The following is a 16,834-nucleotide window of genomic DNA, read 5'->3' as shown; positions in this document are numbered from 1 at the left end:
TTAACAAATATTTGAATGTTTATTTATAACCCTATTTTTAAGAAACTTTCTAGACTAGCTGTGCAAGACCAAACCATTTGAATAACTGATCCTTCCTTTTATTTAATAGATACTAAGAACAGACGGTTTGTGATGAAAGCAGGACTTGCACAGAACCAAGGTTATATTATAGAGGCTACTATTACCTTGCTGGGGGGAAGACTGAGTAAGAGTATGTGGATTGTAACCACCGATTATCTCCCTTATGGAGGGTCTTGTCGTGTGGAACGTAGTTCTCATTTTGGTGAGTACTTAAATGTTGGTTGTCACTACATATTATCTCCCTTATGGAGGGTCTTGTCGTGTGGAACGTAGTTCTCATTTTGGTGAGTACTTAAATGTTGGTTGTCACTAGATATTATCTCCCTTATGTAGGGTCTTGTCGTGTGGAACGTAGTTCTCATTTTGGTGAGTACTTAAATGTTGGTTGTCACTACATATTATCTCCCTTATGGAGGGTCTTGTCGTGTGGAACGTAGTTCTCATTTTGGTGAGTACTTAAATGTTGGTTGTCACTAGATATTATCTCCCTTATGGAGGGTCTTGTCGTGTGGAACGTAGTTCTCATTTTGGTGAGTACTTAAATGTTGGTTGTCACTAGATATTATCTCCCTTATGTAGGGTCTTGTCGTGTGGAACGTAGTTCTCATTTTGGTGAGTACTTTAACGTTGGTTGTCACTAAAGATTATCTCCCTTATAGAGGGTCTTGTTGTGTGGAACATAGTTTTCATTTTGGTGAGTGATTTAATGTTGGTTGCCACTACAGATTATTTCCCTTACAGAGGGTCTTGTTGTGTGGAACGTAGTTCTCAATTTGGTGAGGACTTTAATGTTGGTTGTCACTACTCTTATAAAGCTTTTGGATAAGGTGGGTTTTTTATATGTGGCATGTGTTCAAATGATGTGTGGTCTTCTGAAATGGCAGTCTCTTGGAAGTCATGTTTTAGCATTTGTCTTAGTTTACTGATTTGTGGCTTCGATTTATAAGATTATCATGTTGCGCCTGCTGTAGTGCAGTCTACATGGTCTATGAATGGGTAAAAAGTATAATATTGTCAGTGGTAAAATAAATTGTATTTCTATATTCTATGATGCTAAAGGCCGTTAAAGTCCATAATTGTGGGTAGAAATACACATTAGGATTAGCCACTATAAAGAATATACTAAGTACACAATATTATCTTTGTTCAACTTTTATACTGTCATAAGCTTTGTGGATTTGTCTTTATGTATTTTAATTGTTCCAAATATTTTGGTCAGTGAAATTTTGACATTTGTTATTAACAGAGCATAGTACCTTGTTTTTCAGCCGATCAATGGCAAGTGACAGCTAGTGGTTGGAAGGACGAAGGTTTTAGAGACAGAAGAGATAAAAGGATAGATTGGAAAGAACACCTTAACTATAGAATAGACCAGGTCAACTCTGAGGACTCATCTTTACTGTATTATGGGTGTAAGTAGGAATAACAAACACCAAGATCACTCCCAAGATCACACAAGATAATTCCCAAGATTACCACAGTTCTTTCACTAAAGGCCACAGAGGTATAATAATAATAAATTCTTTATTTAAAGAGGGTAAACACAGTTAGTTACAATTACTAATCTTCCCTGAGGCCCTCATATACATGTATGCAATACAAGTATAAAAAAAATGATAATAATAAGAGAAAAAAGCAAACATACAACATATAAACACAATTGTATAGACATAATAGTTCAATGTACATGTACCATGATTTAAAGATATAAAACAGTTACAGATCGCATGTAGTAAATAGACAGTATATACAAATCATTAAAATCATACATTCTAAGAGTAATAGTTGCAATCATTTCAGACTGAATTCAGACTGAATATTGGGACTGTCTCAAGTATTGTTTTATAATTTGTTTAAAGGAATAAGTGTTTTGCACTTTACGCATTTCATAAGGTAGTCCGTTCCATAAAACTGATCCAGAATAAGCAAAAGATTTTTTAAACAGTTCAGTTTTTGGCTTTGGAACTATCAAATTACCTTGAGTAACACCCCTTGAGGTGACTCCCAAGATGAACCAGAACACGTCCAAGAGTGCATAAGCTAACTCCAAAGATAACCCAAGATCACTCCCAAGACCACATTAGATAATTCCAAAAAGCATAAAAAATCAGGTCCACTTTCAGGTCTTTAGTGTAACCCAATTGATTTAGATCATGACAGATGGATTATTCCCCTTTTCGGTGTGAAAATGCCGGGAAAGAAATAATTGACATTTTGATAGTTTCTGACTAGAGATTAACACATTAAAGATGTAAAATAATGTTGTTGTTTTCACATTTTCATACTTAAGTTGTTCATGAATCTTTAAAGAATCACCATGCATACGAAGAGAAAAAGGGGGGGGGGGTGTACTCTGACGTTATACTTTGTAAGGGTTTTCGTAATCAAATGTTCATTTCTAACTACACATACATATACGTGTGGCGATTAATGCAAAAGAATTATCTTGCTTACTTCCTTAAATTTTAATATCATAGGGTCTTTACGACTTTTAGATTACCAAGGTTTAGATTAGTGAAATAACGTGAAGACGAACGGCAAAACAGTATTTCTAAAACAAAATGATTCTCCAGATAGGGAAAACACTTTAACAAGCACAACTGCATGGTAGTATGAAGCCCCTTGAAGGCTTCTGTCAAACTCATGTTTTACGAGAAATATTTATCTGCTCAGCCCTGTTCAAGTTTTTTCAATGTTTTTTTTTTATTTAAAAACATTTTTAATTAAATCACTGAATTATAAGGATCAGTTACTGTCACATCACATGTGTGAATGGGTCCTTTTTTAAACTATATCAGCTATAAGCAATGATTTCTAGAGCTATGTTCATTGTTCATTAAAAAAAGAAATTTCTTTGAGATAAAACTATTTGTTTATTCAATAAAGTTGTATGCATGTACATGTGAAAGCATTGAGTTCAGTATGAGTATTATCTGCCTATTACATACAAGTATGACTATTGATATTTCAAAGGTTTCAAAATCAAAGAAACTTATAATTTTTCATTCATTTCAAAAAGTTTTCTCAAAATTAAAACAAAAAGTATATGTCACATTGAATTAAAACTGATAATTCTGATATAACAATGCACACAATATATACTTCCTTGTAGGTTTCCATGATCCATAATAAATGTAGACATATATCATTCTGCTGGTTTTCATATGATTATGCTGTACTAGATAAATCCTTATTCCTTTACTTGTGTTTTTTTTTTATTTCACATGTATCATGCAAAGAATATTCCTATATATTCATGTAACATGTTGTGAATTATAATATATATACCAGTAAGTACATGCAGGTACCACATATGATGTTTGAATGATAATTATCACTTAGTTCACAGTTTTATGTATATATATCCAAAATTATCTCAACTACTGCACATGATGCATAATGATATGAACATTTCCTTTTGTGTGTTGATCCTTCAAGAAAGAAGTGCACAGTCATTTCCTCTGATGTAAAACCTTTATTTCTCTGTCTTCAATGTTCAAGAGTCAGTTTTAACAGTAATGAAATCTTTCCTTTTAGTGTCATACTGAAAACTGCTGCATTCCAAAATTACATGTGACATGGCATGGGGTTTCATATTCAGCACTGTTATATTTTTGTCATATGTCATCAAGATTTTATCTTAAAAACATTGATTTCACTTTCTTTTCATGTATATATCTAAAGCTATCCTCATACATGGTTAAAAATTGTCTGACAATTTCCTTGTATATATATGTTGATCTTCATAAGACAGAAGTGGTCACTCTTTTTCTTTGATTACTTTTTTCAAATTTCAGTAAGGCTATCATAGTTTAAACTAACTTGTATGACACCATTGCCTCCAAGTTATCTTCATGCATGTACTGAAAAAAATATGTAAACCATTAATGGCATTTAAAAGTTATTGGTATTCATGTTATGATACACATATAAAACTTCAGTCAAAATTGTCACATTTGTATATTCCTTAATTATTTTTGAAGTAAAAGTAAACTTGACACAACGTTTAATTGATGAATTGTCTGTAAAAGTACAATAAAGTTTATAAATACAACTTTCTTTAACTGATATTTACCCATCACATTGCTTTGCCAATTTGTTATTAATAATCAATATAACTTTAATAATCAATATGGGGTGGGTGTGACATATTACACCAGATAACTTAATTATATTCACCTAAACTGAGGGTCTGGATGGTGTTTCAGAATAGATACACCAATCATGTAATAATCCCTTAAGCAAAAGTGCAATATTTAAAGGCTGAGAAATTAAAAATAAAGAAAAGACTGATAATAAAAGAAAATAATGATGTGTTAAAATACAAAGAATAGAGAATACTGGGCAAAATAGATAAAGATAAATATTGAAAATGGTATATAAAATATAGAACTGAAGGACTCTAGCAGGAATCATTCATTATAATAAAATTGATACTTACATTTAATTGTGTATAGACCTCATACTAGTATTTGATGTTATAGAAACTACACTCTTAATGCATTAACTGTCAACTTATGTGTGCCAGTTGTAAATCAATCTGCAAAAGAAGTTACAATAATTACTGAAAGGTTTCAATTAATATTCAATTGTATACACACTAGGTTGTAAAATAAAATACACAAAATTAAGATTGTTCTGTTGATGTAAATTGTTTTATAATAAGTGTGTTAAAATTTGAAAAGATCTACACAAACACACAAATACTTCAGATACTTATTATCATATAGTAAATCAATATTAAAAATACATATTTAATTTAATCTTATGTCTATATATAAAATAAACATAAGAAAACAAATTATTAAAGACAAAAAATTCAAATGTACACTAAAAGGGATGATTTAAAATAATACTATAATGACTTTAATATGTAGCATCAGATTCAAAACCATCAATGAAAAGTTGTTAATAAATTATGGCCATAATAAATAATATTTCTCACATATAATATCTCATGTGAATGCTTCCACAGTGTGATTAAAAGCAGGCTGAGGCATAAGTATGATGCACAGAGTAATGCATGCATATATTTTGAATAAACTTGTTTTACTTCTACAATATGTTATAAATTGGAATAAGAAATGATTTATCATGTGTAAATGCGATCAGTTTTAAGATTCATGTACAAATATTCCTTACAGATCTTTAAAGAAAATGCACTTGGGGGCGGGGCGGGGTGGGGGGGGGGGGAGGGTTAAAGGCATAGGTGAAAGGTGGTGGGCCTCAGCCGGCTTGTTGATCGGGCATTTTAACAAATTCTACTCCTTTAACACGTTGCATGGTTGATCATGGTTTCCCAAATTTAAACATTTGACCCGCATGAATGCATCCCTGGTCAGTCTGCAAAATGTGGACGTGAAATTATATTTGTATAGTCAATAGTCAACAAAGCTTGGATTGTTTATAAGCAAGTAAGATAGTGTAAACGTGAAAAATTATTTCAAAAGGAAGTTTCAACAGACTAACCACATCATGTTGACAGCGAAACGTGTAAATAACCACATTTTTTAAGTAAACATGCAGCTTTCTCTTCAGACTACATTCATAATCGTGAATGAAATGGCTATCCAAGATCCTCGGCAGAAGGCTAAAATAATTTAAAACCAACTTACCTCAAAATATAACCAACCCACATCTATATTAACGTGTTGTTGTCGAACTGAAGACACTGACTTCTATCATAACAAGGTGCCCGATCAGCTGTTGGTGACAAGCTAAAATCTGACGTCGACGAAACGTTCTAGCCAATCACGTGTCGAATAGTTGGGAAAATGACGTCAGATTTAGATTGCGAGGCAAACACCGAAAATCATTGCTATTTTTTTATAAACTGCATTAACCTACCTGCGACTTTGAAAACTGTTTATGAGTAAAAAATCGGAAAAACGTGAAAAGTAGCCAAAATCAGGTGGGGGTAGGCATTTTTTGATTGCCACTACCTGACTGGTAGTCACTGTATGTATAAACTATTATCGTAAATGCATGCATAGGTGGTATAGGAACACAAAGAGGCATAATATTGCCAATAGGAAACTAGTCTGTAAAAGTTTAGGCAGATCTGACTTGACAATACTAATTCACCAGCAAGACACTTAAGTCCCATATACTCCCAGTTAGCACGAATGGACTGCATTAACTATAGGATAAGACTTGATTGACAGAGAAACACAGTCTGGTCAATGTTTACCTCTCAAGGTCGTTTCAAAATCAGAAAATAGACGGAAAATGACCATTTTTCAGTGGGGGTGGGTTCAAACCCACGAGAAAATCTTCAACCTCCTCCCCCTCCACGCATGCCATCCACCCCCAAATCTCAATATATAGTTTAATAGATGAGCATTAGTTACATCATCAAGAGTCTGCTAATTTGCATATGATTGCAAATTTTCGAAAACCCCTGATTTTCCAAAAATCTCTTGGGGGCGAATGAGTTAAGACTACCCAAGATGACTCCCCAATATCAAGCTAGTGACTCCCAAGACACTCAAGCTTTTTTTAGCTATTTTCTGTGTTATGTGTTGTGTTTTGAAAGTTGTATCTTCTTACATTGACATACTCTGTCTTACTTTTCAATGTTTTCATGCCCCACCTGCGATAGTAGAGGGGCATTATATTTTCTGGTCTGTGTGTCTGTCCATTGGTTCGTTCGTCAGTGCGTCCGTGCATCTGTTTGTCTGTTCGTCCACTTCAGGTTAAAGTTTTTGGTCAAGGTAGTTTTGATGAAGCTGAAGTCCAACAAACATCAAACTTAGTATACATGTTCCCTATGGTATGATCTTTCTTATATTAATGCCAAATAATATTTTTACCCAATTTCACGGTCCATTGAACATGGAAAATGATAGTGCAAGTGGGGCATCCATGTACTTTGGACACATCCGTCGTCGCAAGTCATCTGTCGTCGTAAACTATTTCAAGAATCTTCTCCTCTGAAACTACCTGGCCAAATACTTCCAAACTTTAACTGAATGTTCCTTAGGGTATCTAGTTTATAAATTGTATCCGAAATTTTGATCTATCAACAAACATGGTCGCCATTGCTAAAAATAGAACATAGGGGTCAAATGCAGTTTTTGGCTTATATCTCAAAAACGAAAGCATTTAGAGCAAATCTGACATGAAGTAAAATTGTTCATTAGGTCAAGATCTATCAGCCCTGAAATTTTCAGATGAATCAAACTACCCATTGTTGGGTTGCTGCCACTTAAATTGGTAATTTTAAGGAAACTTTGCAGTTTTTGGTCATTATCTTGAATATTATTATAGATAAAGATAAACTGTAAACAGTGAAAATGATCAGCAAAGTAAGATCTACAAATAAGTCAATATGACAAAAATTGTCAATTGACCCCTTAAGGGGTTATTGTCCTTTAATGACAATTTTTCACAATTTGTTCATCATATTTGCTAACTTTAAAAAATCTTCTCCTCTAAAACTACTCAACCAAATTCAACCAAACTTGCTGAATGATCAGTAGGGTGTATAAAATAAAGTTTGTGTTTTATTTTCTATTTCGTCTAAAAACATGGCTGTCATGGCTAAAAATAGAACACAGGGTAAAATGCAGTTTTTGGCTTATATCTCAAAAACTCCAGCATTTAGAGCAAATAAGACAAGAAGTTAAAGTATTCTAGGTCAAGGTCTACCTGTCCTGAAATTTTCATACGAACTGGGTAACTGGTTTTTCAGGTATAACGCCCCTGAATTGATGATTTTAAAGAAATTTTGCAGTTTTTGGTTATTATCTTGAATATTATTATATATACAGATAAACTGTTAATAGCAAAAATGTTAAGCATAGTAAGATCTACAAATAAGTCATTTTGACCAAAATTGTCAATTGACCCCTTAAGGAGTTATTGCCCTTTAAAGACTTTTTTTACAATTTGTTCATCATGTTGACTTATTTTAAAAAATCTACGCCTTTGAAACTGCTGTATCAATTTCAGCCAAACTTAGGCTAAATGAGTTTCAGAGTATCTAGTATAAATTTTATATTTTATTTCCTTGTATGTCAAGTAACATAGCTCCTATGGCTAAAATAAAACATAGGAGAAGATGATTATTTTTTTTTGCTTTTGAAGAAAATAGGATGATTCAAAGAACATTTAAATAAATTGAAAAGCCAAAATGATCATTGATGAGAGATTTAACCAAAAAAATAAGGTGAGCGATTCAAGCTCTTGAGAGCCTCTTGTTATGATAGGTATTTTGTTTTATTAAGCTCAGATCTATGATTTGATATTTCTAGAGATTGTGTTTTATTAAGCTGAGATCTATGATTTGATATTGTGTTTTCTTTAGCTGAGATCTATGATTTGATATTGTGTTTTATTAAGCTGAGATCTATGATTTGATATTGTGTTTTATTAAGCTGAGATCTATGATTTGATATTGTGTTTTATTAAGCTGAGATCTATGATTTGATATTGTGTTTTATTAAGCTGAGATCTATGATTTGATATTGTGTTTTATTAAGCTGAGATCTATGATTTGACATTTTGTTTTATTAAGCTTAGATCTATGATTTGATATTGTGTTTTATTAAGCTGAGATCTATGATTTGATATTGTGTTTTATTTAGCTGAGATCTATGATTTGATATTGTGTTTTATTAAGCTAAGATCTATGATTTGATATTGTGTTTTATTAAGCTGAGATCTATGATTTTATATTGTGTTTTATTAAGCTGCGATCTATGATTTGATATTGTGTTTTATTAAGCTGAGATCTATGATTTTATATTGTGTTTTCTTTAGCTGAGATCTATGATTTGATATTGTGTTTTATTAAGCTGAGATCTATGATTTTATATTGTGCTTTATTAAGCTGAGATCTATGATTTGATATTGTGTTTTATTAAGCTGAGATCTATGATTTTATATTGTGCTTTATTAAGCTGAGATCTATGATTTGATATTGTGTTTTCTTTAGCTGAGATCTATGATTTGATATTGTGTTTTATTAAGCTGAGATCTATGATTTGATATAGTGTTTTATTAAGCTGAGATCTATGATTTGACATTTCTAGAGGTTGTGTTTTATTAAGCTGAGATCTATGATTTGATATTGTGTTTTATTAAGCTGAGATCTATGATTTGACATTTTGTTTTATTAAGCTAAGATCTATGATTTGATATGGTGTTTTATTAAGCTAAGATCTATGATTTGATATGGTGTTTTATTAAGCTGAGATCTATGATTTGATATTGTGTTTTATTAAGCTGAGATCTATGATTTGATATTGTGTTTTATTAAACTGAGATCTATGATTTTATATTGTGTTTTATTAAGCTGAGATCTATGATTTTATATTGTGCTTTATTAAGCTGAGATCTATGATTTGACATTTCTAGAGATTGTGTTTTATTAAGCTTAGATCTATGATTTGATATTGTGTTTTATTTAGCTGAGATCTATGATTTGATATTGTGTTTTATTAAGCTGAGATCTATGATTTGATATTGTGTTTTATAAAGCTGAGATCTATGATTTGATATTGTGTTTTATTAAGCTGAGATCTATGATTTGATATTGTGTTTTATAAAGCTGAGATCTATGATTTGATATTGTGTTTTATTAAACTGAGATCTATGATTTTATATTGTGTTTTATTAAGCTGAGATCTATGATTTTATATTGTGCTTTATTAAGCTGAGATCTATGATTTGACATTTCTAGAGATTGTGTTTTATTAAGCTGAGATCTATGATTTTATATTGTGCTTTATTTAGCTGAGATCTATGATTTGATATTGTGTTTTATTAAGCTGAGATCTATGATTTTATATTGTGTTTTATTTAGCTGAGATCTATGATTTTATATTGTGCTTTATTAAGCTGAGATCTATGATTTGATATTGTGTTTTATTAAGCTGAGATCTATGATTTTATATTGTGCTTTATTAAGCTGAGATCTATGATTTGATATTGTGTTCTATGAAGCTGAGATCTATGATTTTATATTGTGCTTTATTAAGCTGAGATCTATGATTTGATATTGTGTTTTATTAAGCTGAGATCTATGATTTGATATTTCTAGAGATTGTGTTTTATTAAGCTTAGATCTATGATTTGATATTGTGTTTTATTAAGCTGAGATCTATGATTTGATATTGTTTTTTATTAAACTGAGATCTATGATTTGATATTGTGTTTTATTAAGCTGAGATCTATGATTTTATTTTGTGCTTTATTAAGCTGAGATCTATGATTTGATATTGTGTTTTATTAAGCTGAGATCTATGATTTGATATTGTGTTTTATTTAGCTGAGATCTATGATTTGATATTGTGTTTTATTTAGCTGAGATCTATGTTTTGATATTGTGTTTTATTAAGCTGAGATCTATGATTTGATATTGTGTTTTATTAAGCTAAGATCTATGATTTGACATTGTGTTTTATTAAGCTGAGATCTATGATTTGATATTGTGCTTTATTAAGCTGAGATCTATGATTTGATATTGTGTTTTATTAAGCTAAGATCTATGATTTGACATTGTGTTTTATTAAGCTGAGATCTATGATTTGATATTGTGTTTTATTAAGCTGAGATCTATGATTTGATATTGTGTTTTATTAAGGTCAGATCTATGATTTGATATTGTGTTTTATTAAACTGAGATCTATGATTTGATATGGTGTTTTATTTAGCTGAGATCTATGATTTGATATTGTGTTTTATTAAGCTGAGATCTATGATTTGATATTGTGTTTTATAAAGCTGAGATCTATGATTTGATATTGTGTTTTATTAAACTGAGATCTATGATTTTATATTGTGTTTTATTAAGCTGAGATCTATGATTATATATTGTGCTTTATTAAGCTGAGATCTATGATTTGACATTTCTAGAGATTGTGTTTTATTAAGCTGAGATCTATGATTTTATATTGTGCTTTATTTAGCTGAGATCTATGATTTGATATTGTGTTTTATTAAGCTGAGATCTATGATTTTATATTGTGTTTTATTTAGCTGAGATCTATGATTTTATATTGTGCTTTATTAAGCTGAGATCTATGATTTGATATTGTGTTTTATTAAGCTGAGATCTATGATTTTATATTGTGCTTTATTAAGCTGAGATCTATGATTTGATATTGTGTTTTATTAAGCTGAGATCTATGATTTTATATTGTGCTTTATTAAGCTGAGATCTATGATTTGATATTGTGTTTTATGAAGCTGAGATCTATGATTTTATATTGTGCTTTATTAAGCTGAGATCTATGATTTGATATTGTGTTTTATTAAGCTGAGATCTATGATTTGATATTTCTAGAGATTGTGTTTTATTAAGCTTAGATCTATGATTTGATATTGTGTTTTATTAAGCTGAGATCTATGATTTGATATTGTTTTTTATTAAACTGAGATCTATGATTTGATATTGTGTTTTATTAAGCTGAGATCTATGATTTTATTTTGTGCTTTATTAAGCTGAGATCTATGATTTGATATTGTGTTTTATTAAGCTGAGATCTATGATTTGATATTGTGTTTTATTTAGCTGAGATCTATGATTTGATATTGTGTTTTATTTAGCTGAGATCTATGTTTTGATATTGTGTTTTATTAAGCTGAGATCTATGATTTGATATTGTGTTTTATTAAGCTAAGATCTATGATTTGACATTGTGTTTTATTAAGCTGAGATCTATGATTTGATATTGTGCTTTATTAAGCTGAGATCTATGATTTGATATTGTGTTTTATTAAGCTAAGATCTATGATTTGACATTGTGTTTTATTAAGCTGAGATCTATGATTTGATATTGTGTTTTATTAAGCTGAGATCTATGATTTGATATTGTGTTTTATTAAGGTCAGATCTATGATTTGATATTGTGTTTTATTAAACTGAGATCTATGATTTGATATGGTGTTTTATTAAGCTGAGATGTATGATTTGATATTTCTAGAGATTGTGTTTTATTAAGCTGAGATCTATGATTTGATATTTTGTTTTATTTAGCTGAGAATTATGATTTGATATTGTGTTTTATTAAGCTGAGATCTATGATTTGATATTGTGTTTTATTAAGCTGAGATCTTTGATTTGATATTGTGTTTTATTAAGCTGAGATCTTTGATTTGATATTGTGTTTTATTAAGCTGAGATCTATGATTTGATATTGTGTTTTATTAAGCTGAGATGTATGATTTGATATTTTGTTTTATTAAGCTTAGATCTATGATTTGATATTTTGTTTTATTTAGCTGAGATGTATGATTTGATATTGTGTTTTATTAAGCTGAGATCTATGATTTGATATTGTGTTTTATTAAGCTGAGATCTATGATTTGATATTGTGTTTTATTAAGCTGAGATCTATGATTTGATATTGTGTTTTATTAAGCTAAGATCTATGATTTGATATTGTGTTTTATTAAGCTTAGATGTAAGATTTGATATTTTGTTTTATTAAGCTTAGATCTATGATTTGATATTTTGTTTTATTAAGCTTAGATGTATGATTTGATATTTTGTTTTATTAAGCTTAGATCTATGATTTGATATTGTGTTTTATTAAGCTGAGATATATGATTTGATATTTCTAGAGATTGTGTTTTATTAAGCTGAGATCTATGATTTGATATTGTGTTTTATTAAGCTGAGATCTATGATTTGATATTTTGTTTTATTAAGCTCAGATCTATGATTTTATATTGTGTTTTATTAAGCTGAGATCTATGATTTGACATTGTGTTTTATTTTAGCTGAGATCTATGATTTGATTTTGTGTTTTATTAAGCTAATATCTATGATTTGATATTGTGTTTTATTAAGCTGAGATCTATGATTTGATAATTGTTTTATTAAGCTTAGATCTATGATTTGATATTTTGTTTTATTAAGCTGAGATCTATGATTTGATATTATGTTTTATTAAGCTGAGATCTATGATTTGATATTGTGTTTTATTAAGCTGAGATCTATGATTTGATATTGTGTTTTATTAAGCTTTGATCTATGATTTGATATTATGTTTTATTAAGCTGAGATCTATGATTTGATAATTGTTTTATTAAGCTTAGATCTATGATTTGATATTGGGTTTTATTAAGCTAAGATCTATGATTTGATATTGGGTTTTATGAAGCTAAGATCTATGATTTGATATTGTGTTTTATTAAGTTGAGATCTATGATTTGATATTGTGTTTTATGAAGCTAAGATCTATGATTTGATATTGTGTTTTATTAAGTTGAGATCTATGATTAGATATTGTGTTTTATTAAGCTGAGATCTATGATTTGATATTGTGTTTTATTAAGCTGAGATCTATGATTTGATATTGTGTTTTATTAAGATGAGATCTATGATTTGATAATTTGTTTTATTAAGCTAAGATCTATGATTTGATATTGTGTTTTATTAAGCTGAGATCTATGATTTGATATTGTGTTTTATGAAGCTAAGATCTATGATTTGATATTGTGTTTTATTTAGCTGAGATTTATGATTTGACATTTCTAGAGATTGTGTTTTATTAAGCTAAGATCTATGATTTGATATTGTGTTTTATTAAGCTGAGATCTATGATTTGATATTGTGTTTTATTAAGCTGAGATCTATGATTTGATATTGTGTTTTATTAAGGTCAGATCTATGATTTGATATTGTGTTTTATTAAACTGAGATCTATGATTTGATATGGTGTTTTATTAAGCTGAGATCTATGATTTGATATTGTGTTTTATTAAGCTGAGATCTATGATTTTATATTGTGTTCTTTAAGCTTAGATCTATGATTTTATATGTGTTTTATTAAGCTGAGATCTATGATTTGATATTGTGTTTTATTAAACTGAGATCTATGATTTTATATTGTGTTTTATTAAGCTGAGATCTATGATTTGATATTGTGTTTTATTAAGCTGAGATGTATGATTTGACATTGTTTTTTTATTAAGCTGAGATCTATGATTTGATATTTTGTTTTATTAAGCTGAGATCTATGATTTGAGATTGTGTTTTATTAAGCTGAGATCTATGATTTGATATTTTGTTTTATTAAGCTCAGATCTATGATTTGATATTGTGTTTTATTAAGCTGAGATATATGATTTGATATTGTGTTTTATTAAGCTGAGATCTATGATTTGATATTGTGTTTTATTAAGCTGAGATCTATGATTTGATATTTTGTTTTATTAAGCTCAGATCTATGATTTGACATTGTGTTTTATTAAGCTGAGATGTATGATTTGATATGGTGTTTTATTAAGCTGAGATCTATGATTTGATATTGTGTTTTATTAAGCTGAGATGTATGATTTGACATTGTGTTTTATTAAGCTGAGATCTATGATTTTATATTGTGTTTTATTAAGCTCAGATCTATGATTTGATATTGTGTTTTATTAAGCTGAGATCTATGATTTGATATTGTGTTTTATTAAGCTGAGATGTATGATTTGATATTTCTAGAGATTGTGTTTTATTAAGCTGAGATCTATGATTTGATATTTTGTTTTATTTAGCTGAGAATTATGATTTGATATTGTGTTTTATTAAGCTGAGATCTATGATTTGATATTGTGTTTTATTAAGCTGAGATCTTTGATTTGATATTGTGTTTTATTAAGCTGAGATCTTTGATTTGATATTGTGTTTTATTAAGCTGAGATCTATGATTTGATATTGTGTTTTATTAAGCTGAGATGTATGATTTGATATTTTGTTTTATTAAGCTTAGATCTATGATTTGATATTTTGTTTTATTTAGCTGAGATGTATGATTTGATATTGTGTTTTATTAAGCTGAGATCTATGATTTGATATTGTGTTTTATTAAGCTGAGATCTATGATTTGATATTGTGTTTTATTAAGCTGAGATCTATGATTTGATATTGTGTTTTATTAAGCTAAGATCTATGATTTGATATTGTGTTTTATTAAGCTTAGATGTAAGATTTGATATTTTGTTTTATTAAGCTTAGATCTATGATTTGATATTGTGTTTTATTAAGCTGAGATGTATGATTTGATATTTCTAGAGATTGTGTTTTATTAAGCTGAGATCTATGATTTGATATTTTGTTTTATTTAGCTGAGAATTATGATTTGATATTGTGTTTTATTAAGCTGAGATCTATGATTTGATATTGTGTTTTATTAAGCTGAGATCTTTGATTTGATATTGTGTTTTATTAAGCTGAGATCTTTGATTTGATATTGTGTTTTATTAAGCTGAGATCTATGATTTGATATTGTGTTTTATTAAGCTGAGATGTATGATTTGATATTTTGTTTTATTAAGCTTAGATCTATGATTTGATATTTTGTTTTATTTAGCTGAGATGTATGATTTGATATTGTGTTTTATTAAGCTGAGATCTATGATTTGATATTGTGTTTTATTAAGCTGAGATCTATGATTTGATATTGTGTTTTATTAAGCTGAGATCTATGATTTGATATTGTGTTTTATTAAGCTAAGATCTATGATTTGATATTATGTTTTATTAAGCTGAGATCTATGATTTGATAATTGTTTTATTAAGCTTAGATCTATGATTTGATATTGGGTTTTATTAAGCTAAGATCTATGATTTGATATTGTGTTTTATTAAGCTGAGATCTATGATTTGATATTGTGTTTTATTAAGCTGAGATCTATGATTTGATATTGTGTTTTATTAAGCTGAGATCTATGATTTGATATTGTGTTTTATTAAGCTTAGATCTATGATTTGATATTGTGTTTTATTAAGCTGAGATATATGATTTGATATTTCTAGAGATTGTGTTTTATTAAGCTGAGATCTATGATTTGATATTGTGTTTTATTAAGCTGAGATCTATGATTTGATATTTTGTTTTATTAAGCTCAGATCTATGATTTTATATTGTGTTTTATTAAGCTGAGATCTATGATTTGACATTGTGTTTTATTTTAGCTGAGATCTATGATTTGATTTTGTGTTTTATTAAGCTAATATCTATGATTTGATATTGTGTTTTATTAAGCTGAGATCTATGATTTGATAATTGTTTTATTAAGCTTAGATCTATGATTTGATATTTTGTTTTATTAAGCTGAGATCTATGATTTGATATTATGTTTTATTAAGCTGAGATCTATGATTTGATATTGTGTTTTATTAAGCTGAGATCTATGATTTGATATTGTGTTTTATTAAGCTTTGATCTATGATTTGATATTATGTTTTATTAAGCTGAGATCTATGATTTGATAATTGTTTTATTAAGCTTAGATCTATGATTTGATATTGGGTTTTATTAAGCTAAGATCTATGATTTGATATTGGGTTTTATGAAGCTAAGATCTATGATTTGATATTGTGTTTTATTAAGTTGAGATCTATGATTTGATATTGTGTTTTATGAAGCTAAGATCTATGATTTGATATTGTGTTTTATTAAGTTGAGATCTATGATTAGATATTGTGTTTTATTAAGCTGAGATCTATGATTTGATATTGTGTTTTATTAAGCTGAGATCTATGATTTGATATTGTGTTTTATTAAGATGAGATCTATGATTTGATAATTTGTTTTATTAAGCTAAGATCTATGATTTGATATTGTGTTTTATTAAGCTGAGATCTATGATTTGATATTGTGTTTTATGAAGCTAAGATCTATGATTTGATATTGTGTTTTATTTAGCTGAGATTTATGATTTGACATTTCTAGAGATTGTGTTTTATTAAGCTGAGATCTATGATTTGATATTGTGTTTTATGAAGCTGAGATCTATGATTTGATATTGT

At 28.8% G+C, this 16,834-nt stretch overlaps 1 protein-coding gene across 1 annotated transcript in view; it reads left to right on the top strand.

Moving 5' to 3' along the window:
- The window catches only part of LOC134726738 (uncharacterized), a 107,368-nt gene that overhangs the window by 48,008 nt on the left and 42,526 nt on the right, over positions 1–16,834 (top strand). Inside the window, exons 8-9 of the mRNA XM_063591156.1 lie at positions 110–283; positions 1,350–1,493. Of these exons, the coding sequence (XP_063447226.1) occupies positions 110–283; positions 1,350–1,493 (318 nt within the window). The remainder of the gene's footprint in view (positions 1–109; positions 284–1,349; positions 1,494–16,834) is intronic.

The sequence above is a fragment of the Mytilus trossulus genome, chromosome 7 (genome assembly GCF_036588685.1).
Source record: "Mytilus trossulus isolate FHL-02 chromosome 7, PNRI_Mtr1.1.1.hap1, whole genome shotgun sequence".
NCBI lineage: Eukaryota > Metazoa > Mollusca > Bivalvia > Mytilida > Mytilidae > Mytilus > Mytilus trossulus.
The sequence above is the reverse complement of the archived record's forward strand: the minus strand, read 5'-3'. Positions and strand labels throughout refer to the sequence as shown.